This window comes from Trichomonas vaginalis, chromosome III, assembly GCF_026262505.1.
Source record: "Trichomonas vaginalis G3 chromosome III, whole genome shotgun sequence".
Taxonomy (NCBI): Eukaryota; Parabasalia; order Trichomonadida; family Trichomonadidae; genus Trichomonas; species Trichomonas vaginalis.
Genome location: NC_067205.1, coordinates 17214281 through 17239524, shown reverse-complemented (window position 1 = coordinate 17239524; position 25244 = coordinate 17214281). Strand labels below are relative to the sequence as shown.

General features: G+C 34.0%; 18 protein-coding genes and 1 pseudogene across 19 annotated transcripts, besides 1 other annotated feature; 8 read left to right on the top strand and 11 right to left on the bottom strand.

Annotated features, from left to right (window-relative positions):
- Positions 1-13609: part of a mobile genetic element that runs on past the window's edge.
- On the bottom strand, positions 163-1077 carry TVAGG3_0717770 (organellar and viral DNA polymerase type B; the record flags this gene model as incomplete). The annotated part of the gene is made up of 1 exon (XM_051244012.1): positions 163-1077. One exon carries the CDS (start codon positions 1075-1077, stop codon positions 163-165), a length of 915 nt encoding a protein of 304 aa, XP_051090599.1.
- TVAGG3_0717760 (uncharacterized protein) lies at positions 1638-1832 on the top strand (the record flags this gene model as incomplete). The annotated part of the gene is made up of 1 exon (XM_051244011.1): positions 1638-1832. The coding sequence occupies one exon, from the start codon at positions 1638-1640 to the stop codon at positions 1830-1832; it is 195 nt and encodes a 64-aa protein (XP_051090598.1).
- Positions 1885-2085, top strand: TVAGG3_0717750 (uncharacterized protein; the record flags this gene model as incomplete). Its single annotated transcript, XM_051244010.1, has 1 exon — positions 1885-2085. One exon carries the CDS (start codon positions 1885-1887, stop codon positions 2083-2085), a length of 201 nt encoding a protein of 66 aa, XP_051090597.1.
- TVAGG3_0717740 (uncharacterized protein) lies at positions 2114-2692 on the bottom strand (the record flags this gene model as incomplete). The annotated part of the gene is made up of 1 exon (XM_051244009.1): positions 2114-2692. The coding sequence occupies one exon, from the start codon at positions 2690-2692 to the stop codon at positions 2114-2116; it is 579 nt and encodes a 192-aa protein (XP_051090596.1).
- On the top strand, positions 2943-3332 carry TVAGG3_0717730 (uncharacterized protein; the record flags this gene model as incomplete). The annotated part of the gene is made up of 1 exon (XM_051244008.1): positions 2943-3332. One exon carries the CDS (start codon positions 2943-2945, stop codon positions 3330-3332), a length of 390 nt encoding a protein of 129 aa, XP_051090595.1.
- TVAGG3_0717720 (uncharacterized protein) lies at positions 3360-3944 on the top strand (the record flags this gene model as incomplete). The annotated part of the gene is made up of 1 exon (XM_051244007.1): positions 3360-3944. One exon carries the CDS (start codon positions 3360-3362, stop codon positions 3942-3944), a length of 585 nt encoding a protein of 194 aa, XP_051090594.1.
- On the top strand, positions 3977-4666 carry TVAGG3_0717710 (MazG nucleotide pyrophosphohydrolase domain-containing protein; the record flags this gene model as incomplete). Its single annotated transcript, XM_051244006.1, has 1 exon — positions 3977-4666. One exon carries the CDS (start codon positions 3977-3979, stop codon positions 4664-4666), a length of 690 nt encoding a protein of 229 aa, XP_051090593.1.
- TVAGG3_0717700 (uncharacterized protein) lies at positions 4717-4980 on the bottom strand (the record flags this gene model as incomplete). The annotated part of the gene is made up of 1 exon (XM_051244005.1): positions 4717-4980. The coding sequence occupies one exon, from the start codon at positions 4978-4980 to the stop codon at positions 4717-4719; it is 264 nt and encodes an 87-aa protein (XP_051090592.1).
- TVAGG3_0717690 (DNA/RNA polymerases family) lies at positions 5279-7417 on the bottom strand (the record flags this gene model as incomplete). The annotated part of the gene is made up of 1 exon (XM_051244004.1): positions 5279-7417. One exon carries the CDS (start codon positions 7415-7417, stop codon positions 5279-5281), a length of 2139 nt encoding a protein of 712 aa, XP_051090591.1.
- TVAGG3_0717680 (phage tail repeat-like family) lies at positions 7464-7895 on the bottom strand (the record flags this gene model as incomplete). The annotated part of the gene is made up of 1 exon (XM_051244003.1): positions 7464-7895. A coding segment is annotated over one exon (432 nt), but the record flags the coding sequence as incomplete, so codon positions are not given.
- TVAGG3_0717670 (uncharacterized protein) lies at positions 8068-8220 on the bottom strand (the record flags this gene model as incomplete). Its single annotated transcript, XM_051244002.1, has 1 exon — positions 8068-8220. The coding sequence occupies one exon, from the start codon at positions 8218-8220 to the stop codon at positions 8068-8070; it is 153 nt and encodes a 50-aa protein (XP_051090589.1).
- TVAGG3_0717660 (uncharacterized protein) lies at positions 8240-8641 on the bottom strand (the record flags this gene model as incomplete). Its single annotated transcript, XM_051244001.1, has 1 exon — positions 8240-8641. The coding sequence occupies one exon, from the start codon at positions 8639-8641 to the stop codon at positions 8240-8242; it is 402 nt and encodes a 133-aa protein (XP_051090588.1).
- On the top strand, positions 8713-9555 carry TVAGG3_0717650 (annotated as a pseudogene). The gene has a single exon. A coding segment is annotated over exon 1 (843 nt).
- Positions 10861-11415, top strand: TVAGG3_0717640 (uncharacterized protein; the record flags this gene model as incomplete). The annotated part of the gene is made up of 1 exon (XM_051244000.1): positions 10861-11415. A coding segment is annotated over one exon (555 nt), but the record flags the coding sequence as incomplete, so codon positions are not given.
- Positions 12024-12336, bottom strand: TVAGG3_0717630 (uncharacterized protein; the record flags this gene model as incomplete). The annotated part of the gene is made up of 1 exon (XM_001310578.2): positions 12024-12336. A coding segment is annotated over one exon (313 nt), but the record flags the coding sequence as incomplete, so codon positions are not given.
- TVAGG3_0717620 (phage tail repeat-like family) lies at positions 12475-13293 on the bottom strand (the record flags this gene model as incomplete). The annotated part of the gene is made up of 1 exon (XM_051243999.1): positions 12475-13293. One exon carries the CDS (start codon positions 13291-13293, stop codon positions 12475-12477), a length of 819 nt encoding a protein of 272 aa, XP_051090586.1.
- Positions 13610-14918: 1309 nt separating the features above from the next.
- On the top strand, positions 14919-17602 carry TVAGG3_0717600 (cysteine proteinases family; the record flags this gene model as incomplete). The annotated part of the gene is made up of 1 exon (XM_001310582.2): positions 15132-16433. The coding sequence occupies one exon, from the start codon at positions 15132-15134 to the stop codon at positions 16431-16433; it is 1302 nt and encodes a 433-aa protein (XP_001310583.1).
- A 973-nt stretch (positions 17603-18575) lies between these two features.
- Positions 18576-19862, bottom strand: TVAGG3_0717590 (serine-type peptidase protein; the record flags this gene model as incomplete). The annotated part of the gene is made up of 1 exon (XM_001310580.1): positions 19053-19568. One exon carries the CDS (start codon positions 19566-19568, stop codon positions 19053-19055), a length of 516 nt encoding a protein of 171 aa, XP_001310581.1.
- Positions 19863-20347: 485 nt separating this feature from the next.
- On the bottom strand, positions 20348-22143 carry TVAGG3_0717580 (serine-type peptidase protein; the record flags this gene model as incomplete). The annotated part of the gene is made up of 1 exon (XM_001310579.2): positions 21209-21799. One exon carries the CDS (start codon positions 21797-21799, stop codon positions 21209-21211), a length of 591 nt encoding a protein of 196 aa, XP_001310580.1.
- Positions 22144-25244: the final 3101 nt, after the last annotated feature.

The window sequence follows — 25244 nt, the reverse complement described above, 5'->3', positions numbered from 1 at the left end:
TACTCTCTTATTTTTTACGATTTTCATGAGTTTTGGCTACCCCTGTAAAAGTCGGTCTAGAGAAATTTCATGAAATTTGGTCATTTTTTTCAATAAAAATATATTTTAGGGTAGAAGGGTATATCTACCCCGTTTTCTACCCTCTTTTCTACCCCAGTTATTTTATAAGCGTTTTACATGGTAAACATTGTGAATTCGTGAAATTCTAAACAATTTCGTAGCTTCTATTTCTTCTGTCAGTACATCGAATGTTTTAACAATGCCGAAAGTTTCTTTATACTTCTTCTTGACGTCAGATAGAAGGAAATCTTCTGCTGTTGGATAGTTTTTGTTCAGAAATGTCAACATGTCCATTTTATCTTCTGCTGGTTTCTCTACTTCTTTCTTTAAGTCAGCATAGTCGTTTCTCATACGTTCTATCTCTTTGACGGAGTAGTTATATTTCCTCATTGCTGCTTTACATTTAGAACATTGTGGGTTCATTTTTGCGTTATATTCTGAAACCTTACCTGCTAGTATGACTAAGGCGTCAATTGCTCTCTTTAACTCAAACATAGCGGGTCTTATTTGTTCGTTCCATACTTTGCCTCTTCTATCTTTATCTCTTATCTGCCATACACATTTTGCAACTAACGAAACAAAGTTATCGTAGGTCTTAAATTCTTCAGATTTGTATATGTCAGAGATGTTCTTATATACCATATCGCAATCTTTGTCCATGACTTTGTGGTTGCAATGAAATCCAAGAAACTCATAGTTTACCTTTCGTATGAACTTCTTTATTTCTACTGAGTCAGTTGCTTTGACTTCTATTTCATCGAATTCTGGAATAGTGAGTTTTTGTTGTTGGATTTCAGGAAGTTTAGGTAGATGGTCAATAATATCCTGCATTTCATAAAGATACTGTTCATTTGTTTCATCTTTCGCACTACAGTTTAGATCTCCTTGGAGAAGTTCTTGCTTTATCTTCTGGATTTCTGTTTCGAAAGTATATGAAGAAGGAATGAAGCTTTTCATCTCTACTAACATTGAAGTTGGGTTCATGACTAACGAGTTTGGTGCTGTTGTTGCTAACATGTTCTTACAATAAAAATAAAAAAATATTTTTTTAAAAAAACCAACTTTATTTTTTATGTTTTTTATGTTTTTTGTGAAAGTGTCAAAATTCAAGAGTTTTGTGTGTTTTCTACGATGGTAGAAAAGAGGGTAGAAAACGGGGTAGATATACCCTTCTACCCTAAAATATATTTTTATTGAATTCAGCAACAAAATTCAAGAGTTTTGTGTGTTTTCTACGAGGGTAGAAAAGAGGGTAGAAAACGGGGTAGATATACCCTTCTACCCTAAAATATATTTTTGGGTGTAAAATTCAAATTGTAAAAAGTCAAGCTTGAAAAATCTAAGTGTTTAGTCTTAGTAAGATGGTAGCTTCTTAAAGCATATGCCGTCCTTGAGTTTTATGTACGTGAAGAGAAGTACAATGAATTCAATTACGAGTACAATTGCAATGACAACTAAGGCAACTATTTTTGTCTTTTGCCAGCAAGGGTACTTCTTCTCTTCCAATGGTTCGGCAGAACTATACTCACTCATGAGAAATGCCAAAACGGTTTAATAGAAAAAGTGTCATTTTTTTCATGTCCGAAGACTCGAAGGTGCAACACTTCCAAAATACCGACGAACTCAGAAGAGCAGCATGGCAGTATCTTCTTGACAACTTCTTTGAGTTCTCCAGGTACACCTTGGAAAATGCTGAAGAACTCCGACACAGAGAATTTGGAGAAATTGCACTCCAATACTACATTGACAAACAAAGGGTAAACAAAGGGTAAACAAAGGGTAAAATAAGACTAAAAACTTAACGTTTAAAAAGTGACATTTTTAATGAGCTCCGAGTCACCGAGAAAACTTGGTCAGATGTTAGCAGCTTACTTCCCTGAGGAGGATGGAAGCGTTACATACGTAAGGTTCAAAAACAACGAACCTGGAATTGCGTACCAAATTCGCAATTACATGACCATGGAAGAGTACGAAAGGTTTCTACAAGAGAAACCAGCTCTAAACAACTCAGAAAAGAAAGAATAAAAAGTTTAACTCGTAATTGTTTATTTTTTTACTTGTATGGGCAAGCTGCAAGAATGAAGTCGACTATCTCAGTCTTTGTCTTGACCAGTTGGACTGCTCTTGCGAGTACGTCTGTTTTGCGGTCTCCAGCTGGTGTCTGACCTTCGTAATTGCGCATGTTCTTGAGAGCTCCAACTGTAAATGGTTGTAGGATGAAGAGTCTCTCAGACTGCTTGAGGTAGTCTTCACGGTCACGAACCGAATCTGTGGTACGAGTCGAATCGGTCGATTTGAGGGAAGAGACTGAAAGCCTGTCTTCTTCCATTGGGGTAGTAGCATACTCTTTGCGTAAGCGGTTCAGACCTTCCTCGAACTCTTGGTCTCTCTTGGATTGAGATTGGAATTGTGGGGCAGGGTTTTGCATAAACATCCAAGGGTTGGGGAAGTAAGGCATAGGCTGAGGAGGAGGGTAGTTCGGGAAGCCTTGTGGTAGGTAGTAACCTTGAGGTGGAAATTGGTAGTAATTTGGTGGAGGGACTTGCTGGAACTGAGGTTGCTGAGGTGCAGGGGCTGGTGCTTTAGGTTCCTCTGGTTTGGGAATGGGCTCGGTTGGTGGTACGTCGGACATCTGTTTGTGGCTTAACCGTCGGAAGGAAAAACCTTTCCTGTCGGAAGGAAAAACCTTTCCTGTCGGAAGGAAAAACCTTTCCTGTCGGAAGGAAAAACCTTTCCTGTCGGAAGGAAAAACTTTTTCTGAAGTTCGACCAAAAGTTCTCAATTTTCGAAAATTTGAATGGTTTACGGACGGACAACTGGAAGAGTTCTTCCTGTCGTCGGGAAATTTTTTTCCAGTTGTCGGGAAAATATTTTCCTGTCGGATGGAAGGACTCGGAATACCAGAAGGATTTGACGAGGCAATTTACCTTATAGAGATAAATGAAGTTGTTAAGCAGTACTTGCGCAGGGTAATGAAGCCCAAGGTCAAGTTCACCACTATTTCTGGAAGGTCTACACTTCAGCTCGAGACTTCGACTGGAATTCCAATTCAAATACCAGACGGGACAGCCTACGATGGCATAAAGGACGCCAAAAGAGAAGCTCTTGTTAAGTTCCTAAACAAACGTCCTTGGATAAAAATACCAAACAAGGAGAACCCCCTACCCCATATGAAATTGGCAATTCAGTCTCTCCTTCACTTCTCGGGTCAGCCGTTCTACATAACCTGTGAAGGCGACATCCAACCAGTTCAGTCAACCTTAACGTTTTGAGTAAAAACATTTTTTTTCATTTTTTGAATGAAGCAAGTTAAATTCGTCCCACACCAATCTCAATGGACCGATGAAGAGTTTCAAGCCATGGTTGAAGGCGTTGAGAACGACATAGACGGCGAACTTGAAGGAGCTCAAACCACAATTGCAACCAAAATTGCAGGAGTCAAGGAACAGATAGCTCCACTTAAAGCTACCAAAGCTACTCTTGACCTCATGGATAGTTACCGTTTAGATGTCAAGAGTGGAATAAGACATTTAAAATTAAAACTTCTAAACTACGAAGCTATACTCCAAAAGTTAGCAGAAATGAGAAGACTTTACCAGAGCTACTTACATGTAAGGGACTTACCTTCAAGCAGTCCGACCAAAGATGAATTTTCTGACATTGTCCCAATTTTGTCCGAAAGTCAGCTCAGATGTTTTGAACTGCTCCCAACATATCCAGAATATGAACGTTTGCCTGAACTCTTTCGCAATCTCAAAAAACGTTTTTTGGTTCTCATGTTCGAAACTTTTATCGGAAGAGACAACAAACGTTCAGAAGAAGAACAAGATATTATTTTAAACTTGTTGTATGACTTAACCGTCATAACAAGCTTTTTGAAGTAAAACCGTCATTCTCAAACCACTTCATTTTTTCGATGTCCGAACAAGCACCGAAGCCGAACACAATAGCAGATGTCCTTTCAATGTTGCCAGACAAGCGCCCAGTTCAAATTCAAATTTTGAATTTGAAAGCTCATCTGACAAACACCGTTAAGACTCTCCAAAGTAGTCTTATGTCAGAGATGACCAAGCTCAAAGCCGATGTCCTCATGAACCAAGCTTCCAATGAGAAATGCCTGAATGATTTGACGGAAACCTTGCGCATTTACGCGAGAGAGAACCGAGACCTTGCCAGACTCATCTACCGTTTCTTCGAAGAGATAGACGCCATCTGGAAGGTACTCGGAAAGGACAGAACATGCAACACCGTACTTCGTGAACACAGAATTGCCGAAGGTATTATCAAAGAAGAGGAAGAAGAGGAAGAAGAGGAAGAAGAGAAACACGAAGAAGAGGAAGTTTGGGCAACCCTTGTTGCCGATGACGGTTACGAAATTTCCCAACCCTACCCATATCAAATCCGCAACAAGGAGACAGGCAAGGTTCTTACCCCAGTCCTCAACAACTTGGGACACTTGACCCTTACCCTTCGAAATTACGGTACAATTTCCATGGGAAGGCTTGTCGGTATGCAATGGGTTCCAAATCCAAACAAGAAGACGAAGGTCAGACACATTGACGGTGACAAGCTCAACAACCGTAAGGAGAACCTCGAGTGGTTCTAAGAGTAAAAAAATTTTATTTTAGGGGGAAACCCCAAGTAAATTTAGTTTTTTTAGTTGCGTAAGCGGCTTAAATTAATGAGAATTTGGACAAGTAGTTCCTGACCCCTGAATTGGACTCTTTCGTCATCCCAGTTGCGTAGGAGGTCGTCCCAGAGGAGTTGGTAGAATTGCCAATCCAAGGACGATTTGTCCTCCCAGGCATTGAGGATGTACTGCTCGTAGAGTTTCATGACCTCTGCCTTGCACCAGACACCCTCTCCCTTGGAACGTAAGGCTTCTTCGAAGTGCTCGAATGCGATTGGCTGCGTGACCATCTGAAATGACACTTTTTGTCCGTTTGGTCAATGTTTGTGTCTCGTGCCATAGTCGATGAAAATACAGACAAACAGGTTATATATGAGTTTGAGACCAAGAATGGTGTAACTCGACCTGTCCGATTCAAAGACTCCGAGGGCGACCATGAAATTAAACGGAAATTAGCTAGGAAGGAATATAAAATGGACTGGTTGCCACCACCTCCACCTCCACCACCTTTACCTGTTCCTCAAGTAAATAAGCCTTTCCCGTTCCCAAGAATTCCCACATTTTAATTCAAATTCGAATAAAAATTTTTTATTTCATGCAATGTTTTATTTCTGTGCCGTCTTCAAGTATGCCCCAATATTTCCTTTTCGATATTACATGAACTTCGGTGAAAATTTTGTCCAATTTGAATTGACCCATCTTCTCACCGACCATACCCATTTCAATGAGTTTGTTATAGCCTTCTTCGTTCGTCATGAGTGCGTCGATGTTCTCATAGTAAACCTTGACTTTGGATTTGACTTCGGAGAAGAATTTGTTGTACTCGTCAAGGACTGCTTTTGCGAACTGAGGGTAAGACCAATGTTCGACAATAGGTTTTAATGTGGTTACTAAGCCACTTTGACCTTGAGTGAATTCGTACTTCAAAACAAAAGGAGAAAACCTTTCAACAAAGTTGTCGACCTTCTCATAATGTTTACTCTTCATCTCTTGAGGTTTTTGAATGGAATACCCCCATGTCGAATTCATAAGCAATTTTAATGTCATTGCAAGTTTGGGGTTTGAAGCTTTCCTAATATCATACAGTTGTTGTATGACTTTTCCAACTGTATAGTTCCTTCCTGGGAACTCACCATCTTCGTTTGGAATTCCAGTCGGGATATATTGGACGAACCTCATGTATGCGGCGTTAAGGTCGACATAGTATATTTTTTCATATGAGTCGAACTTGTCGCATCCAATCGGTCCAGTTCGTGGAAATTCAAGTGAGTCTCGTATCTTCTGAGAAACTCCTCCTGTTATCTCATAAACATCGTCAAAGCAACCTGTTTCATATAAAACCTTCTGACCTAACTCTGATGCTCTCCAATACAATTTGACGTCGATTGGATGTCTCAATGGAAGTTTGTTTATAGCATCTTGAAGTTCTTGCAACCTCATTGGAAGTTCTTCTGGTTCAGGTTGGTATCCGAACAATCCAACTCCTTTTGGAACTGTGTACTTCTTTTGTGCTATAACTTTGTCTGGAACAACTTTTGGTCTTGCTAACAATGAAAAGTTTGTTTCGTCTTTTGGTACAAAAGTTTCTGTCAGCTTGTCATCTGGAATCGGTTCCAACAAACCTTTCTCGAAAAGAATGTTAACAGCTCTGACAATGTTGCACTTGCCTTTTCCGAACAATGGGTTTGTAAGACTTTCGTTCAACATGAAGTGGTTGTGGACGATTACAATCTTCAACCATGGTAAGTCTTTGTCAACAACATAGTCGTCATGTGAAGAACCTTTAGCTGTAGGTATGTTGACTCGGATATTGACATTTGCCAACGGTGCAATTTTTGCCAATTGACCTCTGAGAATGTACCTTGTCTTCACACATGACTCAAGATACTTCATTTTCTCATCTGTAACAAGACCAGAGTTCCTGAGACATGTAAGAATACAAGGTTCATTGACAATTGTTTCAATTGAATTGTAAATTCCATACCTGGTTAAGTCAATGTCAGACTTATTTCTGAAGGGGAAATACCCAGCATGTTGTCTGACTGCTTGAGGGTTAGGTTGGTACCATTCGAACTTTACACTTGCAATTCCTTCAATTGCATTCAAAATGTCTGAGTCCGAGTCAGCCATTTGTTCTCTCTTTGTAGTCTTGAAAGCGTCAAGAAGTTTTGCGGCTGTTGTGACATTGCCATGTGCATAGTAAATGTGACCATCCAAATCTGTTATGGTCAATCTGAGATTGTATCCTTTCTTATTTCCGTCTTGAATTGCAGCAAGTACACCCATGAAGCCTTCTTTGTTCTTTCCTTCGTCAAATTTTACTGTAAAGTCTCCACCTTGTCCAATTTTACTTCTAACCTCGCGATACTTTTCATATGCATATCTTGTTCTTTCCATGGGGGCATGTGCGTCTTCACCTTTTCCTTTTTTCCTCCTCAAAGGATTCAATTGTTTGTCATGTTTCCAGTAGAATCTGGCAAAGCCGTCGTGTCCTTCAACTTGAGGTTCACTAACATCGAAAGGCATGTCCATAAGACGTTCTTCTTCTAACCTCTCTAGTCTGTTTGGATAATTGGCACGTGCTGTTTCCAAATCCATTTCGTAGCGAAGACCAGACAATTTGTCATAGACTTTTATGGGTCTTCCCTTCCTATATTTAAAATTCTTCGAAACTCTCCAACCATATCTTTGCAACTCTGCTTTTATTCTAGCAGACTTTCTATCCATTCTATATGGGGGCATTTTTATAAAAATAAAAAAATATATTTTTTCTTTACTTTACATAACCTCCCGCTGCCATAAGCCTTTGACGCCAACCCATACCAGCTAATGAAGGTTGGCTTGGTTTAGTTTGAAAACTAACCTTTGGTTTTGGTTTTTCTTCAGTTTTTGGCTCCCCTTCTTCTATTGGTTTTTCGTCACTTTTCGGTTCCTCTGACTTTACTTCACTTGCAGGAACAGTTGTGTCGTCAACATCTTCGTAAATATCATATGCCATTTGTTTTTGTTTTCCTTTCAACTTTTTGTGTTTGTTGTAAAGTTTAGAATATTTCGACTCTAAGTCAATGAGATGTTCTATAATGAACTGTTGGTCGGTGAAGTAAACTTTTCCATCTGTTGTCTCGAAAGCTCCTTCAGACTTCAATATTTTATTTGTGAGAGTCTGTTTCTTTTTTGAGATACTAGCCGTTCCATTTCTATGAAAAGTGACTTTATAGTTAGGGTTTGTATTTCCAGACCTGGCACTTTCTATTATTGAATTTTTCTCTTCATCTGTAAGTTCTTTGACAGGTTTTGACAATGGTTCTGAACTTTTTGTTTGTGGTGTCAAATCTACCGTTTCAACTTCTTCGGTCATTTCATCTCAGTAAAAAATTTTAGTTTGGTTTGTTTTCAACTGGTTGTTGTTGTTTTTTAAGTCGGTCTAAAACTTCCTGAGGTATAGGAAGAACTTGACAAACACGTTGTGTAACTGCTGGAAGCCGACAAATCCATCTTGAACCCATTTGTCTCAATGCTGTATTGTTCATTTCATCTCAGTAAAAAACTTTACATTCCCCAAGTTTGAGGTGGTTGCGGTTGGTTATTGTTTACCCACTGTTGTGCATGGTTATATCCTCTGTTAAAGAATCTTTCACCTTGGTCCATATAGTGTCCTGCTTGGTTATAGTAGTCATTTGCTTTGTTATAATAGTTTCCTGCTTGTCTTCCTACATTGTCCATCCATCCTTGAACTTTTCCTCTTGTTTCAGGATTTGGAATAAGATTTGCTGCATCTCGTGCTACATCCCAACCTTTCTGTACAGTTTGTATAATAGGTTGTGCTTTCTCTTTCAGTATACCTAATGTACTCAAAATCTTCCTTCCAATTCCAAATGCACCTCTGGCTAGTGTTCCCACTGCTGGCAAAAATCTAGATGCAACTCCTGCTAATGCGCCAAATAAACCCATTTCTTATAGGGTAAAAAATGACGAATCCAAACAAGGACCCCTATGTTTCTAAAGCGACAAAGAAAGCACTCATGATAAAAATCTTTAGTTCAACACCAAATGCTTGGTTTATGGATATCTTGGAAAACATTCCGAGGTATAGAGAAGATGGACCTCCATACTGGCTAATATTTGTTGGTCAAAACACAAGATACTGTGAAGCCATACCATTATGGTCCAAAAATATTTTAGATGTGAAAACTGCTTTGACAATATTCGTTGACAAATACCATCCAACAAAACTGACATCTGACTATGAAAGTTCTTTCAAATCAGACGATATTAAAAACTATCTGCGTTCAAAAAATGTAAACCAATATTTCATTGTCGACCAAAACCATTCTGCTCTTGGTGTCATTGACAGTTGTATAAAAATCTTAAGAGACTTAAACCAACCACAAGGCGGCGAGGTAGATGAAATGTCATATGACGACAAGTATAGACATTTCTCCATGGCAAAGATGAGACAAGTTTTAAATATTTACAATAACCGTAAACAAAAAGGTTTGGGAAACCACTCCCCGAAGAAATGAAAAACAACCCTGACTTAGAGAAAGACTATATATTTAATAGTTTAGTCAAAAGAGACAAACAAGAAAGAATGCCAGGCTTCAAACTTAAGAAAGGTGACAAAGTAAAAATAGAAATACCTAAACGCGACCCATATGAAAATACTATTGACTATGACAACAATGGGAACTCGACAGGTACTCACATTCGTGTTCGTAAAAATAGAAGAAAGTATACAAGAGAATATTATGAAGTTTTAGGCAAACATGGCAAAATGTACACTGCAAGCAGAAGATAAAACTACTATTGTCAGACCTCGTTTCAAACTTGTCAAAGTTCAAGGTGGTATACTTTCAAAGACAGTTCCTAACAAATATAAGACAACTCCTGACGAATATGCTAAAGAAGTTGAAAATGACGACTAAGCAATTCTATACCATGCGTAAACTGTCATGTAAGGTGGCATGTAGTCTTTACTTTGTCCCGTTGTTTGCGTATATGAAACGCGATGTGTATGGTTTCCATCTCCTGAGTGTTACCCAGAAACAATTTATAGCAAACTGAACGTTGTCTTTAACATCATATCCTTTACCTTTTTTCATTGCTGACCAATCCCAAAATTTATGCTTATGCCAACCTGCTTGAGATGTACTTAAATCTATGTAGTGACTGTGCGCAGGTAAGTTTTCACCTGAAATCGTTTTACTTCCACCTGTTTCCTTTGAAGAGTTTGCACAATACAAAAACCTGTCGACTATTTGAGTCCAAGTTCCAAAACCAAGTACTACTTCTGGTCTGGTAGAGTTCATTGACGTATAAATAGAGCCTATAGGATATAGTGTTTGAAGTATTTCTGTCTTTAATGTTTGAAGCTCTGTTTTGTCAGCTTTTTTATCATATAAATCTTGAGCAGTGAATTTAACTTTGTTTTCATCCTCCATGACATAGACATTTCTACATCTAATGTATCTCATCGTTGTTATGTCTTCTTCCGATGTTAAACCTTGTGGAAAGTTAGGAGGTTTCCAATCTAATACATCCCCACCAGCTCCTTCAACCGTTCCTTCAATATTTTCTATACCAACAGTTGCGAAGAAATCGTGTGTATGTCCAACGTCACTTTTCCTGTTTAAGGTTTCTTGTAAGTTTGTAATATTTGCAATGGTATGTGTATGAGTCTTTTTAGAATATTCTTTGTCAGCTCTTGTCACTTCACTTGACATTTTATTGTCAACATATGTTTTATCTGCTTTGTCATCTAACATTGCTGGTAGTTCATCTACGTCATAGATGTTATGTGTATGATGTTTTTGTGGGTATGTTCTATCTGTCCATGCGAGAATATAGTCTCTTGTTGCATCTACATACTCTTTGTCAGCTTTGTTGTCAATATCTGCTTTCAAAAGAAGTTCATCTATAGGTTTCTCGTTTAAAGTTCTTTTTGTTGGATTTATACAAACAGTATGGTTCTTACTGTCTTGAAACAGAAACTCGTCTGTCAATGGGTTTATCGTCAGTTTTAAGTTTCCTTCTTTCAATGACTCAGATATCTTAGAATAGTTTGAAAAGTTTGTTGTGTTCTTATTTAGAGCTTGCACAATGAGTTGTCGGTTGTGTTGTATTTCTCTCATAGACGCTGTTTCTTTCGACATTTTTATTCTAGATAAAATATGCTTTCAATAGAAAAAGAAAATTCAAGAGTTGCTACAACTAAACCATTAGATGAACTTTTTACGAATGTCGGTCAAAAGTTTGAGACAGAGACCGTAAAGCATGAAGGCTATCGTTTTGACTACCCACTTAGATGGTTAAGAGACCCATCCGTCACAAAAGCTATTGGCTTTCGTAGAATGAAGTTCATTTCAGAAGCCATACATGGTTTCCCATTTACGGTCGCTTTTGAAGTTCGATACTATAACAAAGAAAAACGTACGTATGAGAAATTTGAACAGGGAAAACTTTTACAAGTGAATTTGCTTGTAAACTTAGAAACAACTCTTCAAGCTTTTCAAGAAAAAATAAACGATATCTATCTCGAATATGCAAAACAGTACAACATTGACGAAGGAGAGTACCATCTCGATATTATATATGACAGGAAAAATGCAACTGTTAAATTCAATAGAATAGAAGACCTTGGAGAAGACGTTTATATTTCTACAAAATATAACAACTTGGCATGGTATAGATTTTTGAGGATGTTAAATCAGCCTGCAGAATATCCAGTACACCCGAACTTTTATGAAGTCGAAAACCCTAATGGAACATATGAAAATGTTTTCGACTCAGATGCTATTATAGTTCATGCTTCATTTTCTGGTGCACAAAACTCTTTTTTATGCTTGGCAAATGACTTTTACGAAAAACCTACAAAGCTATATGAACCACCAAGTGGAAGTATTTCAGACTTTCAAGTATGGTTTACTACAGATGGAAGAAAGAGAATAATTCCATTATACCATGCGTTTTACTTAGAACTTAGTCTCATATACAACTACTATCGAACGGTAAAAATATGATTTTTTAATACGGTTGAGGTGTTGGATTTGGTTGCCAACTAGACTGTGGTGCAGGTTCAGGCTGTTGTATAACAGGAGCTTGCTCTTCTGGTTCAGGGTCTTTAGGTATAATACCAACGAACTGACCTACTCTTTTGCCAATATTTTTGACTCCGTTCCAAATTCCTCTTCCGACGGTTTTTATTCCATTCCATATACCTCTTCCAACATTTCGAAAGAAGTTTCCTATTCTTCCAAAGAAACCCATTTTACTATATGTAAAAATCTAATGTCCACTAGTCTCTTACGTTTCCTTCTGAGTTCCATAGCATTCTTTAACTGGAGCTCATACATTCTATTTCTCCTCTGGTAGAAAACATACTCTGGGTCAACTCCTGTGTTCGCGTCATCTGCATAGAGTTGTTTATATCCCACTTCGGGGTTTGTATAAAACTCTTTCCATCTCATATTTGCATACCATGGTGGCAAACCTAACGCAGCGTCATTTGACATGGCAGTTTGCATTTGTACATCTGTTGGCACTTGACCATAGTTTGCCATTGCAGTTTGTATTCTAACTTCATTTGGAATATTCTCTGGGTTTGGTTGTCCAGGTTGCTGTGCATTCGCTAAGTTCTGTGCGTCCATTTAATATTAGATAAAAATATCTCTTACGAGTACATATGCTGAACATTTGCAGGCATTGGTTCATCTTCATATTCTCTATATCTTTCTGCACGTCAAATAAGTAAATGACACAATGGAAAAAACCTAAAACAAGTAGTCCTATTTCAAACCACATTTACTTACTAGTAAAATTTCTTTGTTATGACACTTTCTCCAGTTTATAGGACCTCTCTCATATTCTATCTTATCGTATCTAAACTCATAGTCATGTATGTCCTCTAACCATCTCATGACACTTTCCAAACCACTTTTATCGGATGTAAAGTAAAAGCATGGATGGTTATGTAAAACGTCTAAAGTTTCTAAAGAGTCTCTCAAAGTCCAGTCTACTTGGTATTGAAAATCCCATGTGTTATAGAACGGCGGGTCCACTATAAAGAAAACATTTTCCTTGTCTTTATATTTTTCATACAACTCTGTCCAATGACATCTCACAAACTCTATACCCTCAATATATTTTTCTATGTTCTCTTTGAAAACATTTGTATAGTTAAGATATAAAACTTTTGACATAAGTGTTTCAATGTCATGAACTCTTATAGCACCACTATATAATAGTCTAGCAGATATACTATCCCAGTCAATATACTCTGCCTTTTTCAAAACCTCTCTGACAGTATTTTTCTTATCTAATGGTATACGTTCCATCTTACCTATAGGTATCTTTTCTTTTAACTCTTTCAATATTTTGTTTGTGTCTGGTATATGTTTGAGACGGTTCATATAGTTGTCGAAGTCATTGCATATAATCTTTGAGTCAGGAAATATTGTATGGCACAAATGAGATATATAGAAACTTCCACCGAACAAGTCTACAAATGTTAGACCATTCGGTAGTTTCTTAAGTTCTCTCAATAGAATATCTTTACATCTACTCTTATTTCCAAAGAAGGGTAACGGTGGTTTTGTAAAATTCATTTTATATATATAATAAAAATGTTTTTTCCTGAAAAGTGACAGAAAAGTGACAAAACATGTACGAAGAAGTCTTGAAAATTCAAGAGGGTAGAAAAGAGGTTAGAAAAGAGGTTATATCTAACCTTCTACCCTAAACATTATTTTTGTCTGATTTTACGAAGAAGTCTTGACAAAACATGAAAACATATATAATTTGTGAAAAGCTCCTGGAAGACCCGTATATAAGAACTTCATTTATACTAAACATCTTCAGGGCTAGAAGGCACGAAGTGCCTGGAAGCCCCACTACCTTTTTTTTTTTTTTTTTTTTTTTTTTAGTTAACTGATTGTGAATCATTTTTCTATATTGTGAGAAACTCTTAAATCCATCTACCATTTTCTTCAAAATTGCTAAAACTAATAAAGGTTATAATCCAAAATTGCAAGCGAACATTTGCAAAAATTAAACCTTATTGAAATTGTGTGTGAAAATTTTGTATCAAATATTCAATCTTTGATCGGCTAAAAAAATCTTAAAATTATCGGAAACAGAATTACACAGCGAATACACAATAGAATTTTTAAAATAAAAAATAAACCTTATGAATTGTATAAGATTGTCAAAAATTAGGGTTGTTAAAAATATCAAAAATTAGCGTTTTGAAGACACCATGGTGTCTTATAATTTTCCCTTCCTTATTGGCGTGTAGAAATAAATGCGCCAATAGATTGAAGAAGAAGAATTATTTTTCTCTTAATGAACTTTAATCCTTTTGATATAAGAATATTAAAAACATTAATATAATTTCGATTTCGGAAATTAAATTTCCAAATTTTTTGTCGATTTCGGAAATAACAGGATCCCGCATCCAACACGCAACAACAAAACACAAAACACACTTTTTGGTTCTTTCATCGTTTTAATCGTAATTTATGTAATACATGATTTGGATAAATTTTACAAAAATAGAACCTATATTATATTCTTTTCAAAGATTCTTGCAAATCATCAAAAATAATTGTATTTTAAAAAACGATCAAATGATCCTTTCATTATTTTAAACTTAAATTAGTTTTTATGATTGACTAAAGCAATTATATTTATTCATCATTAAATAAACAAAAAAATAATATTTGAGAGTTATTTCAAAAAAAAACATTGAATTTATTAATTTGTCTCAATTTCAGTATTATAAATTTTTATAATTTCAATATTTTGAAATACACTTTTTAATATTTCAATATTTATGATATTTCAATGTATTAAGTGGTCTCAAATTGAGCTTCTCAAATATAAGTTGGCCTATTCAAATAATAAAATTAAATAATATTTAAAATAATAAATAAAAGTGATTGAGGTCATAGCAAAACGGCTGTTTCAGTCATTAATTAAAAATAAAAAGGGTAAAAACTAAATACAATGGGTAAAATTCAATAGTATCTGTGCTATCGTTCAATTTGAAGGTGTCTTTTGAAACCGCAAGACACATTGAATTTTTGAATAGTGTATTATGGTTTGACAGACACCAATGAAAAAAATAAAATGATATTTATTTTAAATATATAAGATCCTTATATAAAATATAAATATTTTATCGTTTTATTTTCTTGTTTTAGAAATGTTTTTTATTGAAAAATCAATAAAACTAACTCCAAAATAAAATTTTTGATTTAAAGACACTATGATGACACCAGGCAAATCTTCCAAGACAACTATCGTCGGGAATCTAACAACCCTATCAAAAATGATACTTATTGTATGTTTGTTTTTATATTCCATTTTTGATATTATTTATGATGTTTTATTGAACCTCAAATTGAATCTATTCAATTCTCTCAAAAAATTATCATTAAAATAAATGTTATTGTTTTCATGTTTTGTATCTTCTTTAAAGGACTCTGATCCACTCATTACACAAGAATTAGTTGATGCAATCAACAATGATCCAAAAGCACCATATGCTGCTAAACTTTATCCTAAATTCTCAAAAATGACCATTGGTGAAGCAAAACGCTTCTTATCTCCTGTTAGACCACCTCCACAGAACCATGGTTCCGCTGTTCCTGTTGGCGCAAATGAAGAATTCTTTAATTGGGTTGATACAAATTATATAACAGGACTTACAAACATTGCTGCATTCCCAACTCAAAATAATGCCTCAAATCAAGTTGCTTATAAACCAACTGTTGATACAATGCAGTTCCCAGTATTTGATGTTACTCAATTATGCAGCTCATGGGCTCCAGCTGTCACGGCCGCTATGACAGTCTCTGTTTCTCGTTGGGCCTCCCAATTTGTCAACTTCTCTTTACAATATGTTCTGGATTGTGATATGCTCGGTGATTCATGCATAGAAAGAACTCCTCTCAACGCATATCAGCTTTTCTGGACATACAATCCACCAGATTATAATAGCTGGGATACTCCAGGATCTTCCACATCTGAGAGAGCAACATACATGCAAGCTCCTCGTTCAGATTTCAGAAGAGAAAACTGCCAAAACAATAGATGCTATCCAGGTCTCACAGGATGCAAGCACTATTGGGCTCTCACAGGCAGCTGCAACCCAGGAGATCCAGTGACAGGTTGCCCAATCTATTTCCTCTATAACTGGAGATGGATCAAATCTCATCTTTGGGAAGTCGGAGCTGTAACATCATCTATCACAGTGTACAGCTCTTTATTCACATATGCTGGAGGTGTTTACTCCGGATATTGGCAAACAGATGGATCAGCAATTCAATCAACTTGGGGAAAAATCCTTGGTATGTTAGATGTCACCATCATTGGTTGGGGACAGAATGAATTGAACCTTTCAACTGACGCAACGAAATATACCAAGAACTTATATAGATACTGGTGGGTTATTCCACATTTTGGTTCTGATTTCGGTATTTCATATCCGGCTTGCAATACAACCACATGCAAAGATAATGCCACCCTTGTTACATCTTCAACAGACCAAATCAAGCTTGGCACTATTAATATTACTGGTTTACACTCGGGTGCCCAAACAGGTGGAACAAACTATAAAGGATTCATGAAATTCAACAGACGTTTTGATGATTGCAATATTGAATCACATGCTGTTGGTGCTGTACCATATAACTTTGTTCCTCTTCCTTACAGAACACCTTCTCCAACAGAAAATGATACTTAAATTTGAATAAAAATATTACTTCGGTGAGATTTGTTAAAAATTAAACTTTTTTACTAAAGGCTAAGGCAATTAGTATTGTTCTAGGTCAGTTTTATGATAAATTTGGCAGAATTATTAAAGATGTAATAATCTTTTTGCAATAATCATTAAATTGTCAAGTGATTCAAGAATATTATCTATTTTATGTAAAACAGCCTTCTTAATATAAACCATTTTCCTTGTTATGGAACTTTCCTGCCTTTTTTGATACCATAAACCCATTTTCCTACGTAATGTCTCTCTATCGTATTTCTGCCTCAATATTGAGTGAACCTCTATCAAATTTATTTCGTTAAAAGTTGAAATGTTTAATGTCCCCAAAAAATAGCTAAAAATTTTTGGGGTTGCTAATGGCAGAAACGTGAGATTTGAATGGGGCTTCCGTTTTTTGCCTCATACTTATAATATAGGTTCTATTTCTGATTCTCTTTCGATATATCATAAATTTAATCTTTTTTTGGAAGCCAAAAAATTTCGGATTTCCTAAAAATAAATGAAAACTTTAATATAGAAATAGCATCTGATTTTAATGCGATTGCACAAGGATTAAAAAGAAATTTGGAAGGCATAAAAAATTGTGATGTTTACAATTTATTTTGACACTCAATGAGCTTTTAAAAAAATTGTTTTTAAGACTAAAAATTAAGTTTATTCAAACAACAATGATACAAATAGGTAATTTACTTAGTATATATTTATCTCCCTCGGGCTCGAGTCTCATTTCTTCTTTGAGCTCGAGATTGAGTAGCATAATCTAGCCGAGTCAGCACATGTATTTTTTTGATCTGGCGCCGAATGCATTTATTTTCCCTCTCTTCTTATTGTTTTCTACTCATCTTCTGTTTTTGTTCTTTTCTTTTGTATACTATTATTGCAAAATTTGTTTTTTCTGTCGGTTGTTTCGAAAGTTATGAGGTAATTTTGTATTTATTTTGTTTTTGTATATGTGTTGTCGCTAAGTTCTTAAGAATTTTTGTAGTTTCGGGTGAATGATTTGAATAATGTGTGAAAAAGTTTTGTTTTTGTTGTTGATCTTGAGTAGGCGTTGGGTATACTATCTAGTAACCTCATCTGTTCTGTCTGATTGCTTGCTTGGGTTTTCCAAAAAAATTACGAAAGCTAAAAAGGATAGATCAAAGTGAAGTGGACAAGCCACAAATTTTATAAATTAAAATTTTTTTGGAAAAAAATTTAAAAAATTAACTTAAATTTTAATTTTGAAACGAGAAAGTGTGGATTAAGTCAATATTAAATCGACAAATCAATTTAATTTTATATTGAAATATGATTTATTACATCATTTTCATATAGTGGCTTAATAATTTTTAATATTTTTTATTTATGATCTAAAGTAAAACAATATAATTTTTGAATTAGACTACTATCATATATTTCACACATTATCATAATTATTTGATAATGCAATTTTGTGGTAAAATTCAAATCCAAATTGAGCTTAGAATCCTAATTTATCTCAAAGCAATCAGAATCATACAATATTCTCGAAGTATAGATAAGATTACATTAAGTAATATTTGTTTAAATAAGATAAAAAATGGTAAAAATTTGCATTTATTCGTATATTAGGAATTCAACAAAAATTTCATAGTAGAATATCGTATCGAAGGTTCTGAAAGGTGTTTTGAGATGCTTTTATGAACCTGAATGAAGATGATGAAATTTAAATTATAAAAAATTAGATTCTAATTTGAAGTGGGGGAATTACATAATTTACAAGGACAAAGAATTTCTAACAGTGTAAACTCGTAATTCCTTAAGGTAAATAAAAAATTCGCAATATAGTTTATTACTAATAAAAAGAATGAATGAGCATAATAGAATTGGGCAAGGAATGAATGTTACCATACTAATTCTACGAAATTTTGAGTTTGACTGAAATTATCTGATAAGATTTCTTGAGATTCAGACAAAACCATATGGGTAAAAACGGAATCACATATGTGATTCAATTGCTCATATTGATGTCTGGAATCAACCTCGTTCTTGAGCCAATACATTGAATTTGACACTCGAGTGTCAAAAAAATGCTCATTTTAGATGGGGGCGATACCCAAAACTACCGGATTTGCCATTTTTTGAGGGGAAATAACCGTTTTTTAGCTGGCAGATTTTTTAAGCACCAAACGGGGGACATTATTCATTATAATTGTTTATAGAAAATAAGGAAAATTATAGGAGTTTGTTAATGATTTCAAACAAATTGACAAAATCAGCTTTAGCAAATGGAAATATTTAGGAAAATTGAAAATTTCTCTTAAAAATGAGTTGATGATGTATTTGAATGTTTTCAGAAATGATGAATATATTATGTTTTCTAATAAAATTCTTTACTGACTAAAAATATTTTATAAGAAATTTTAAAATTTAAATGAGATGTTCCTGGGATGCTGGAGCCATTGATCCCATTGTACTTATGAGTGGTGTCTTGTTCTTCCTCAGCTTGACAACCAAGAAAATTGTAATAATAACGAAAATTACAAGAACTCCTGCCAAAACACCAATTGTTGCCTTTGCGACTACTGGAATTCCTCCTGTCTTCTGGGAATCAGGTGTTGGTGTCTAAGGAATTACTGTTTGTGTTGGATTTGGTGGAAGTGTCTCTGTTGGTTTCGAAGATGGCTTTGGCGATGGCGAAGGTGATTGTGTTGGTACTGGAGATGGTCTTGGTGTTGGATCAAACTGTATCCAGTTGATCATCGTGTTAATAACTTTTTGTCTGATCTTCTTAAGCTGTGGAGAGTCAGTTTCTTGTTCTGGATTCAAGTCATCGGAGAAACCTGACTCTAAAATGGAATCTACTTTCTTATCAATATTATCATCTGGAATTGTACAGGAAGCTTCAAGGAAAGCATCATTGAAACCATGTACAAAGTATGTCCTTTCGGCTGGTGGGAATCTTCCGCCATATTTGTCATTGAAAACTGTTGCATTTGCTAATTTCGTGATATTAAACAAATCTGTACAGACGGATGTCCAATATGCTGGGGCAATATCAATATCTCTCCACTCAGCATTCTTGCCTGCGCATGGGAATGATGAGATTTCGTTGCATTTGATGTAAGGTCCTTTTTTCATTTAAGGTACCCTATTCAAAAAATGAAAGGGGTCCCTCACAAAATTGAAGGGGTACCATTCAAATTCTATCGAAATAGTACCTTAATTAAAAAAGCTCTCAACCGGTACCATTCAAATTCCCTCAAAAATATTGAAAAGATTTTAGGTATGCTGCTAATATAGTTAGTAGCATCATACAGAATGCATAGACAAATTTTTTACTAATTATTTTTTCTTAGCAATTCAAATTCGAGATCGCTTAACTATGCTTAGAATCATAAGCATAATAATTTTGCAAAAGGCATGGGAATAATTTGAAAATTAATTTCAAAATTATTAATACTAGTGCAAGCTAGTGTAAGCATGTAAATGCATATTTGTGCACTGATTCGATACTCTTTTTTGGAAATTGTACTTTATCTTAAATTTCGAATGCAAATTTTTTGAATATGTGTATTGAAACTGTAACCTTTTGTCTAAGTTGCATTCTAATATAGCTCGAATTCTAAAAATGGGACTTTACTCCTCTTTCTTTGAGAAAATTTTAGACAATAGCCAAATTGCTAATTTTGTTGGAGTAATACCTGCATTGGGAGGTATAATATATTGTTCAGGGTTGAAACAAGGAGGTAGTTAGTGATAAAGCATAGTTACCACATGAAATGCAGTAAAATTTTGAGTCTAAACGTCTTTTAAACCATCAAGTATAAATTATAGAAAAAGATACTTTATATATAGTTAAAATAAAAATGATTAGAAAATAGCGTTTTTGATCAAAATTTCAAATTTTTATTTCCGAATATCTCTATTTGTGTCTAATTAGAGACATTTCTATAATTTTAGTGCGCAGCATATGCAATTCCTCTTTGGTTATTGCATTAATTTCTCAAAAAGAAAAAAGTCTTCAATAATTTTTCAACAATACAGTACTAAAGCTAAGAACTTCTAAACACATGAAAAGTTATATCATTCTCGTTAATATGTAGATTATCAATGAAAAGAATATTGTGAAATTTGAATATTTTTTAAAATAGAATGTAGAAATACTTATCAATGCTTAAAATAGAGATATGTGAGAGCTAGATCCGTATTTATTTACATTTTCGTGCATATTTTGAATATCAAATTAAATTAATTTTGAAGATTTTAGCATCTAAAAGTATTTAATGCCCCTATACAAGCAAGGTAATTCTTACATGTCTTAGTAAGTCCAAACTTAATGTTTTATGATATGGGCCTGACCTCTCCATATGGTGACGATAGAAATTGAATAGGGTACCTAAATAAAAAAAAAGAGTTTAATATTCGGCTCTTTTATCTGCCAATTTAGAATTCAAACTTGGATCCTTGGACATATGTGGCCAAAGATTTGTAAATTGGTCGGTCGGAACAATTTTTGGAACATATTCTGCCATAAGATCGACAATTTGCTTTTCTGTCGTGTAGTTTTCATAATTGAGCAATGTGCACATTTGCTCTATGTATTTTGTGAGTGATGTTGTACGTAAACCAGTGCTAATTGCTTCAGTAAACATAACAACGAAATCAAGTGGACGATCTTTAAGTCCGGTTGTATTACTAACACCAAATCTTTCTTCCATAGCTGGTGTTGTTGTGTTATCCTTTCTGTTGGCAATATAATCGATTGTTCCGTAAGCACCTCAAAATGTATCGTAGCAATTGCCCCAATGGTTAAATACGACAGCTTCATGGTGATCATAATCTGAAAACTCGGTATCAGCAAGCAAGAAAGCTGATGAAGCCCATGTTCCGACGATATTTAATTCTTTTCCTTTCTTCATGTGAACCCAAGTGGCAAGAGATGCTCCAAAACCTCTGCCTACAGTAAGAACGCGGCACTTCGATGGGTCGTTGCAGTATTGTTTCTTCATTTCGAGGACAAAATCTTTAATATCTTCTAAGTGTTGATCGATTGTATTGTATTTAAGATTTTCGGTAGAAAGATCTTCAGTTGGAACTGAAGCACCGAAATATCTGTTTTCAAGACCAATAACTATATCTTTAGAAGAACTAGCAACTTGATTGACAGGGCTGACTTCTAATTCAGCAGAATTAAGGGTAGTAAATCCACCAAGATAGAAAATAAGGTGATCAGCCTTCTCTGCGTATTGAGTATTCACGTAATATCTTTGATTGAATTTCTTGTCTGAATTGTTGTGATCAATGACTTGGCTGAATGTTTTTGTTTCGTATGTGTCACAAAGTGAAGGAAGTATGAAAAGCGAAAACATTTCTTAAAAGAGAAAAAGAAATAATTGCAAAAAAAGTGAGAGAAAAAGAAAATTTGCTTCAAATTAAGTTAATCGTCTCATAGTCTTGGTTTGTATTCTTTTGCGTTTTGAATTTTTCCAAAATGGCGGATGGTGGAAGTGTCATATTAAAAAAATTCAATCCAAAGCGACTCTTGAGCTGATAGAACGATTCAAATTTCTAAGTAATAGAAAGTCCTAGAAAATTGTCTTTCTATCAACTTTAGATGGTTGGAGAATTTGAACAATGAAGATGGTTAGAAGGATTTTGCATATGTGACCATAGCAATATGTATATCAAATGGCATAAGTAAGTGAGACGCATTGGAATAGTACCAAAAATCGTATTTTTGAAATGCGATTCATTATAATCATATATTAATAGATATTAAAATAAATCCTTGATATGTGTTTCAAAAGATTCATATGTTTCAAGTCATTTGAATGGTACTTTAGCATTATCGAATCTTCCTAAAATATAATTTTAAAAATATCTGTTTGGTATGTGTGCTGCTATTTACATTTATCAGTATAATCTAATAGAAAGATTGCCATCCCAAAAATTATGAGTCAAATAACAAAAGATTAAAAGATTCATTCAAACTTAACAGAAACTGTTGTCACATTTTAAGTTTTTATTAGATATGCAAATGGCAACAATCTGTATAGTTCTTTTTTCCGGATATTGATCTTGAATTTAGGAACCAGGCTGATAGCCACAATAACATAACCAAATGCCAAAAACCTTGTTGATATATCAAAATTAGTTGTTAAATCATGATTCTCTTTAAGCATTATATGAAAATTGAAAAAATCTTCAATATGACTTTCAAGTGATGTAATATTAAACCATTGAAATTCTTTATTCACATATGTTCAATAATATAAACTCGAAAAACGAATAACTGGCTTTTTTCATGGACGAATCTTTTTCTGTCAAATAATTGAAATGGTTATAGAAATTGAAAAACTTGTCCACTGGTCCCAACCAATTTATATATTCTACAAAAATGAAGAATAATTATGGAGTATCTTATTTGACTGGCAAAAACGATAGCGTTTCTGAGAACTATTCAAACTGGTAAAAAAGGGGTTGGCGTCCTAAGGCGTCCTAGTGTAAATTTCTCAAAATTGTGATATTTACATCACATTTTTGAGAGGTTTATGGGCGTCCTAAGGGAAAATTGAATAGCTAGGGCGTCCCGAATTTTCATTCTAAGATTTAAATATATTATATACTTAAGTATAATACAAGCAATATAAAAATTAAATTTTTATTATGTTAACTTATAAGAAATTTTTTTGAATTATCGTTGATTTATTGTAATCTTTCCAGGCTATACTTTTGAAATCAACTTTACCTGTCATACGCATTAATGTAGTAGATGTCCAGGTGTAGCTATTATATCCCAGCAACATTGGTATTTTATCATTGTAAGATATCAAAATGAAGCGTTTTTTCAGATATAATTTTTCGTAAATTTTTCAAAAATAAGATGGTAAAAAAGCCTCGACTTGCTCGAAAAATAACAATTTTTTTTACTTGTAAAAATAACCCTTTTACAGCATGGGCAGCTATTCAATCACTATTTCTTTTTCTAAAAGTATATTTTTCAAAAAAAATTAAGATCAAATTCGACAATTTCTTGATGAAAGCAAAAATATTACACATACTTCTAGATGCATGGGATAAAATATGCAATTATTCAATCAATTCGCATGATTTGAAAAAAAAAATCTAAATTTGATAAAAATGTAGAAATTTTTTATTTTTAACTTGAGATTCGATTTTTTTGATCCAATTTGTGATTTTTTTTGATCGGAATTTCAATTAATTTGTTGATCAAAAATGACCTCACAATGTCTGATCATAAGTGAAGTCATCTTCATGGGTATTTAGAAATTCCAAGAGAAATTGCTTATTTCTCGCAGATGTAATATCTGAGAAAATCGAATTTAAATATTCATAAAAACCCAAATCATTCTCCGGTTCGAATAATTCATCTGTTGCTTTTTCTGTTTTTTCTATGAATTTTAATAATTTGATTAATAAATCTTCATCAGGAAGAATTATTGCTGCATTTGTGATAAAATTCCATATTGAGGTAATATGGCAATAATTACATTTATAAAATGTAATTTTATCCAAAATTTTTTGGCAAATTCGCATAATAGCATTAATATTTGAAGCTGAGATTAAACCTGTGATTACTTCTGTAACTTTTGGAAAATCATCGCAATTTAATATCTCTTTATATTGAATTGAGAAATAAAAAAAATCAAATGGATTCATTTCTTCAATTTCAAGGAGATTGTAAAAATTGATAGAAGTGTTATTGCAACAAATTGTATTTGCAGCAAAAAATATCATTTGCTCGATTCCATTTTTGGAATAAATTTGCTGGAACAATGTTAAATTAAAACAGTTGCTTAATTGTTCTTCATTGTTTTCATAAAAAAGTAACAAGTTTGCAACTGAAATTTCAAAATTTTGATAATTGCCAGTTATTTCAGTAAATATATATATTTGCTTTTCTTCATCTAAAAATGGCAAATATTGATTTGCAATATTAACTAAAGTTTGGGATAAATTGTTCCAGTTTGATTTTACAATTTGTGAGCACATTATGTAATATGTAAATTTATCCGCTTTGTAGGAATTTAAAATTGTTTGTTGTTCTGTTTCAGTTAAATTACTGAATTTTTCAAGATTAATATTGTGATAAAAAATAGAATCCTTGAAACATTCTGATATCTTTTCAATGTTTAAAACGGATGCTAAAAATGTAAAAGAACTTCATCAGTCACTGTGATTTTTTTGAAAAATTTATCCCAATTCAAGCATCCAATTGATCTTTCTGTCATTGTACTTATGCATTGATAAAGTTGATTTAATGAATCCGAAGAATAATCATTATGCTTGACTAGTTGAGTTAGTTGATACAGACTGTCGTCAGCCATTTTAAAAAAATGAATAAAATTGTATAGTAAATTATATTTGTGAAATTTGTGACGCTACATTCAATCTAAGACCAATATCTCAAAGAATTCCTCATTTAAGTATTACTTTTCATTGTTTTTTAAAAAATATCTTTGCTTATTTGTTCACTTTTTTGACATTTATTATATGCTTTTTATCATATTTCCGATGATATGAATATATATTCTATATAAGAATGACGCTACATTCAATCTAAGACCAATATCTCAAAGAATTCCTCATTTAAGTATTACTTTTCATTGTTTTTTAAAAAATATCTTTGCTTATTTGTTCACTTTTTTGACATTTATTATATGCTTTTTATCATATTTCCGATGATATGAATATATATTCTATATAAGAATGACGCTACATTCAATCTAAGACCAATATCTCAAAGAATTCCTCATTTAAGTATTACTTTTCATTGTTTTTTAAAAAATATCT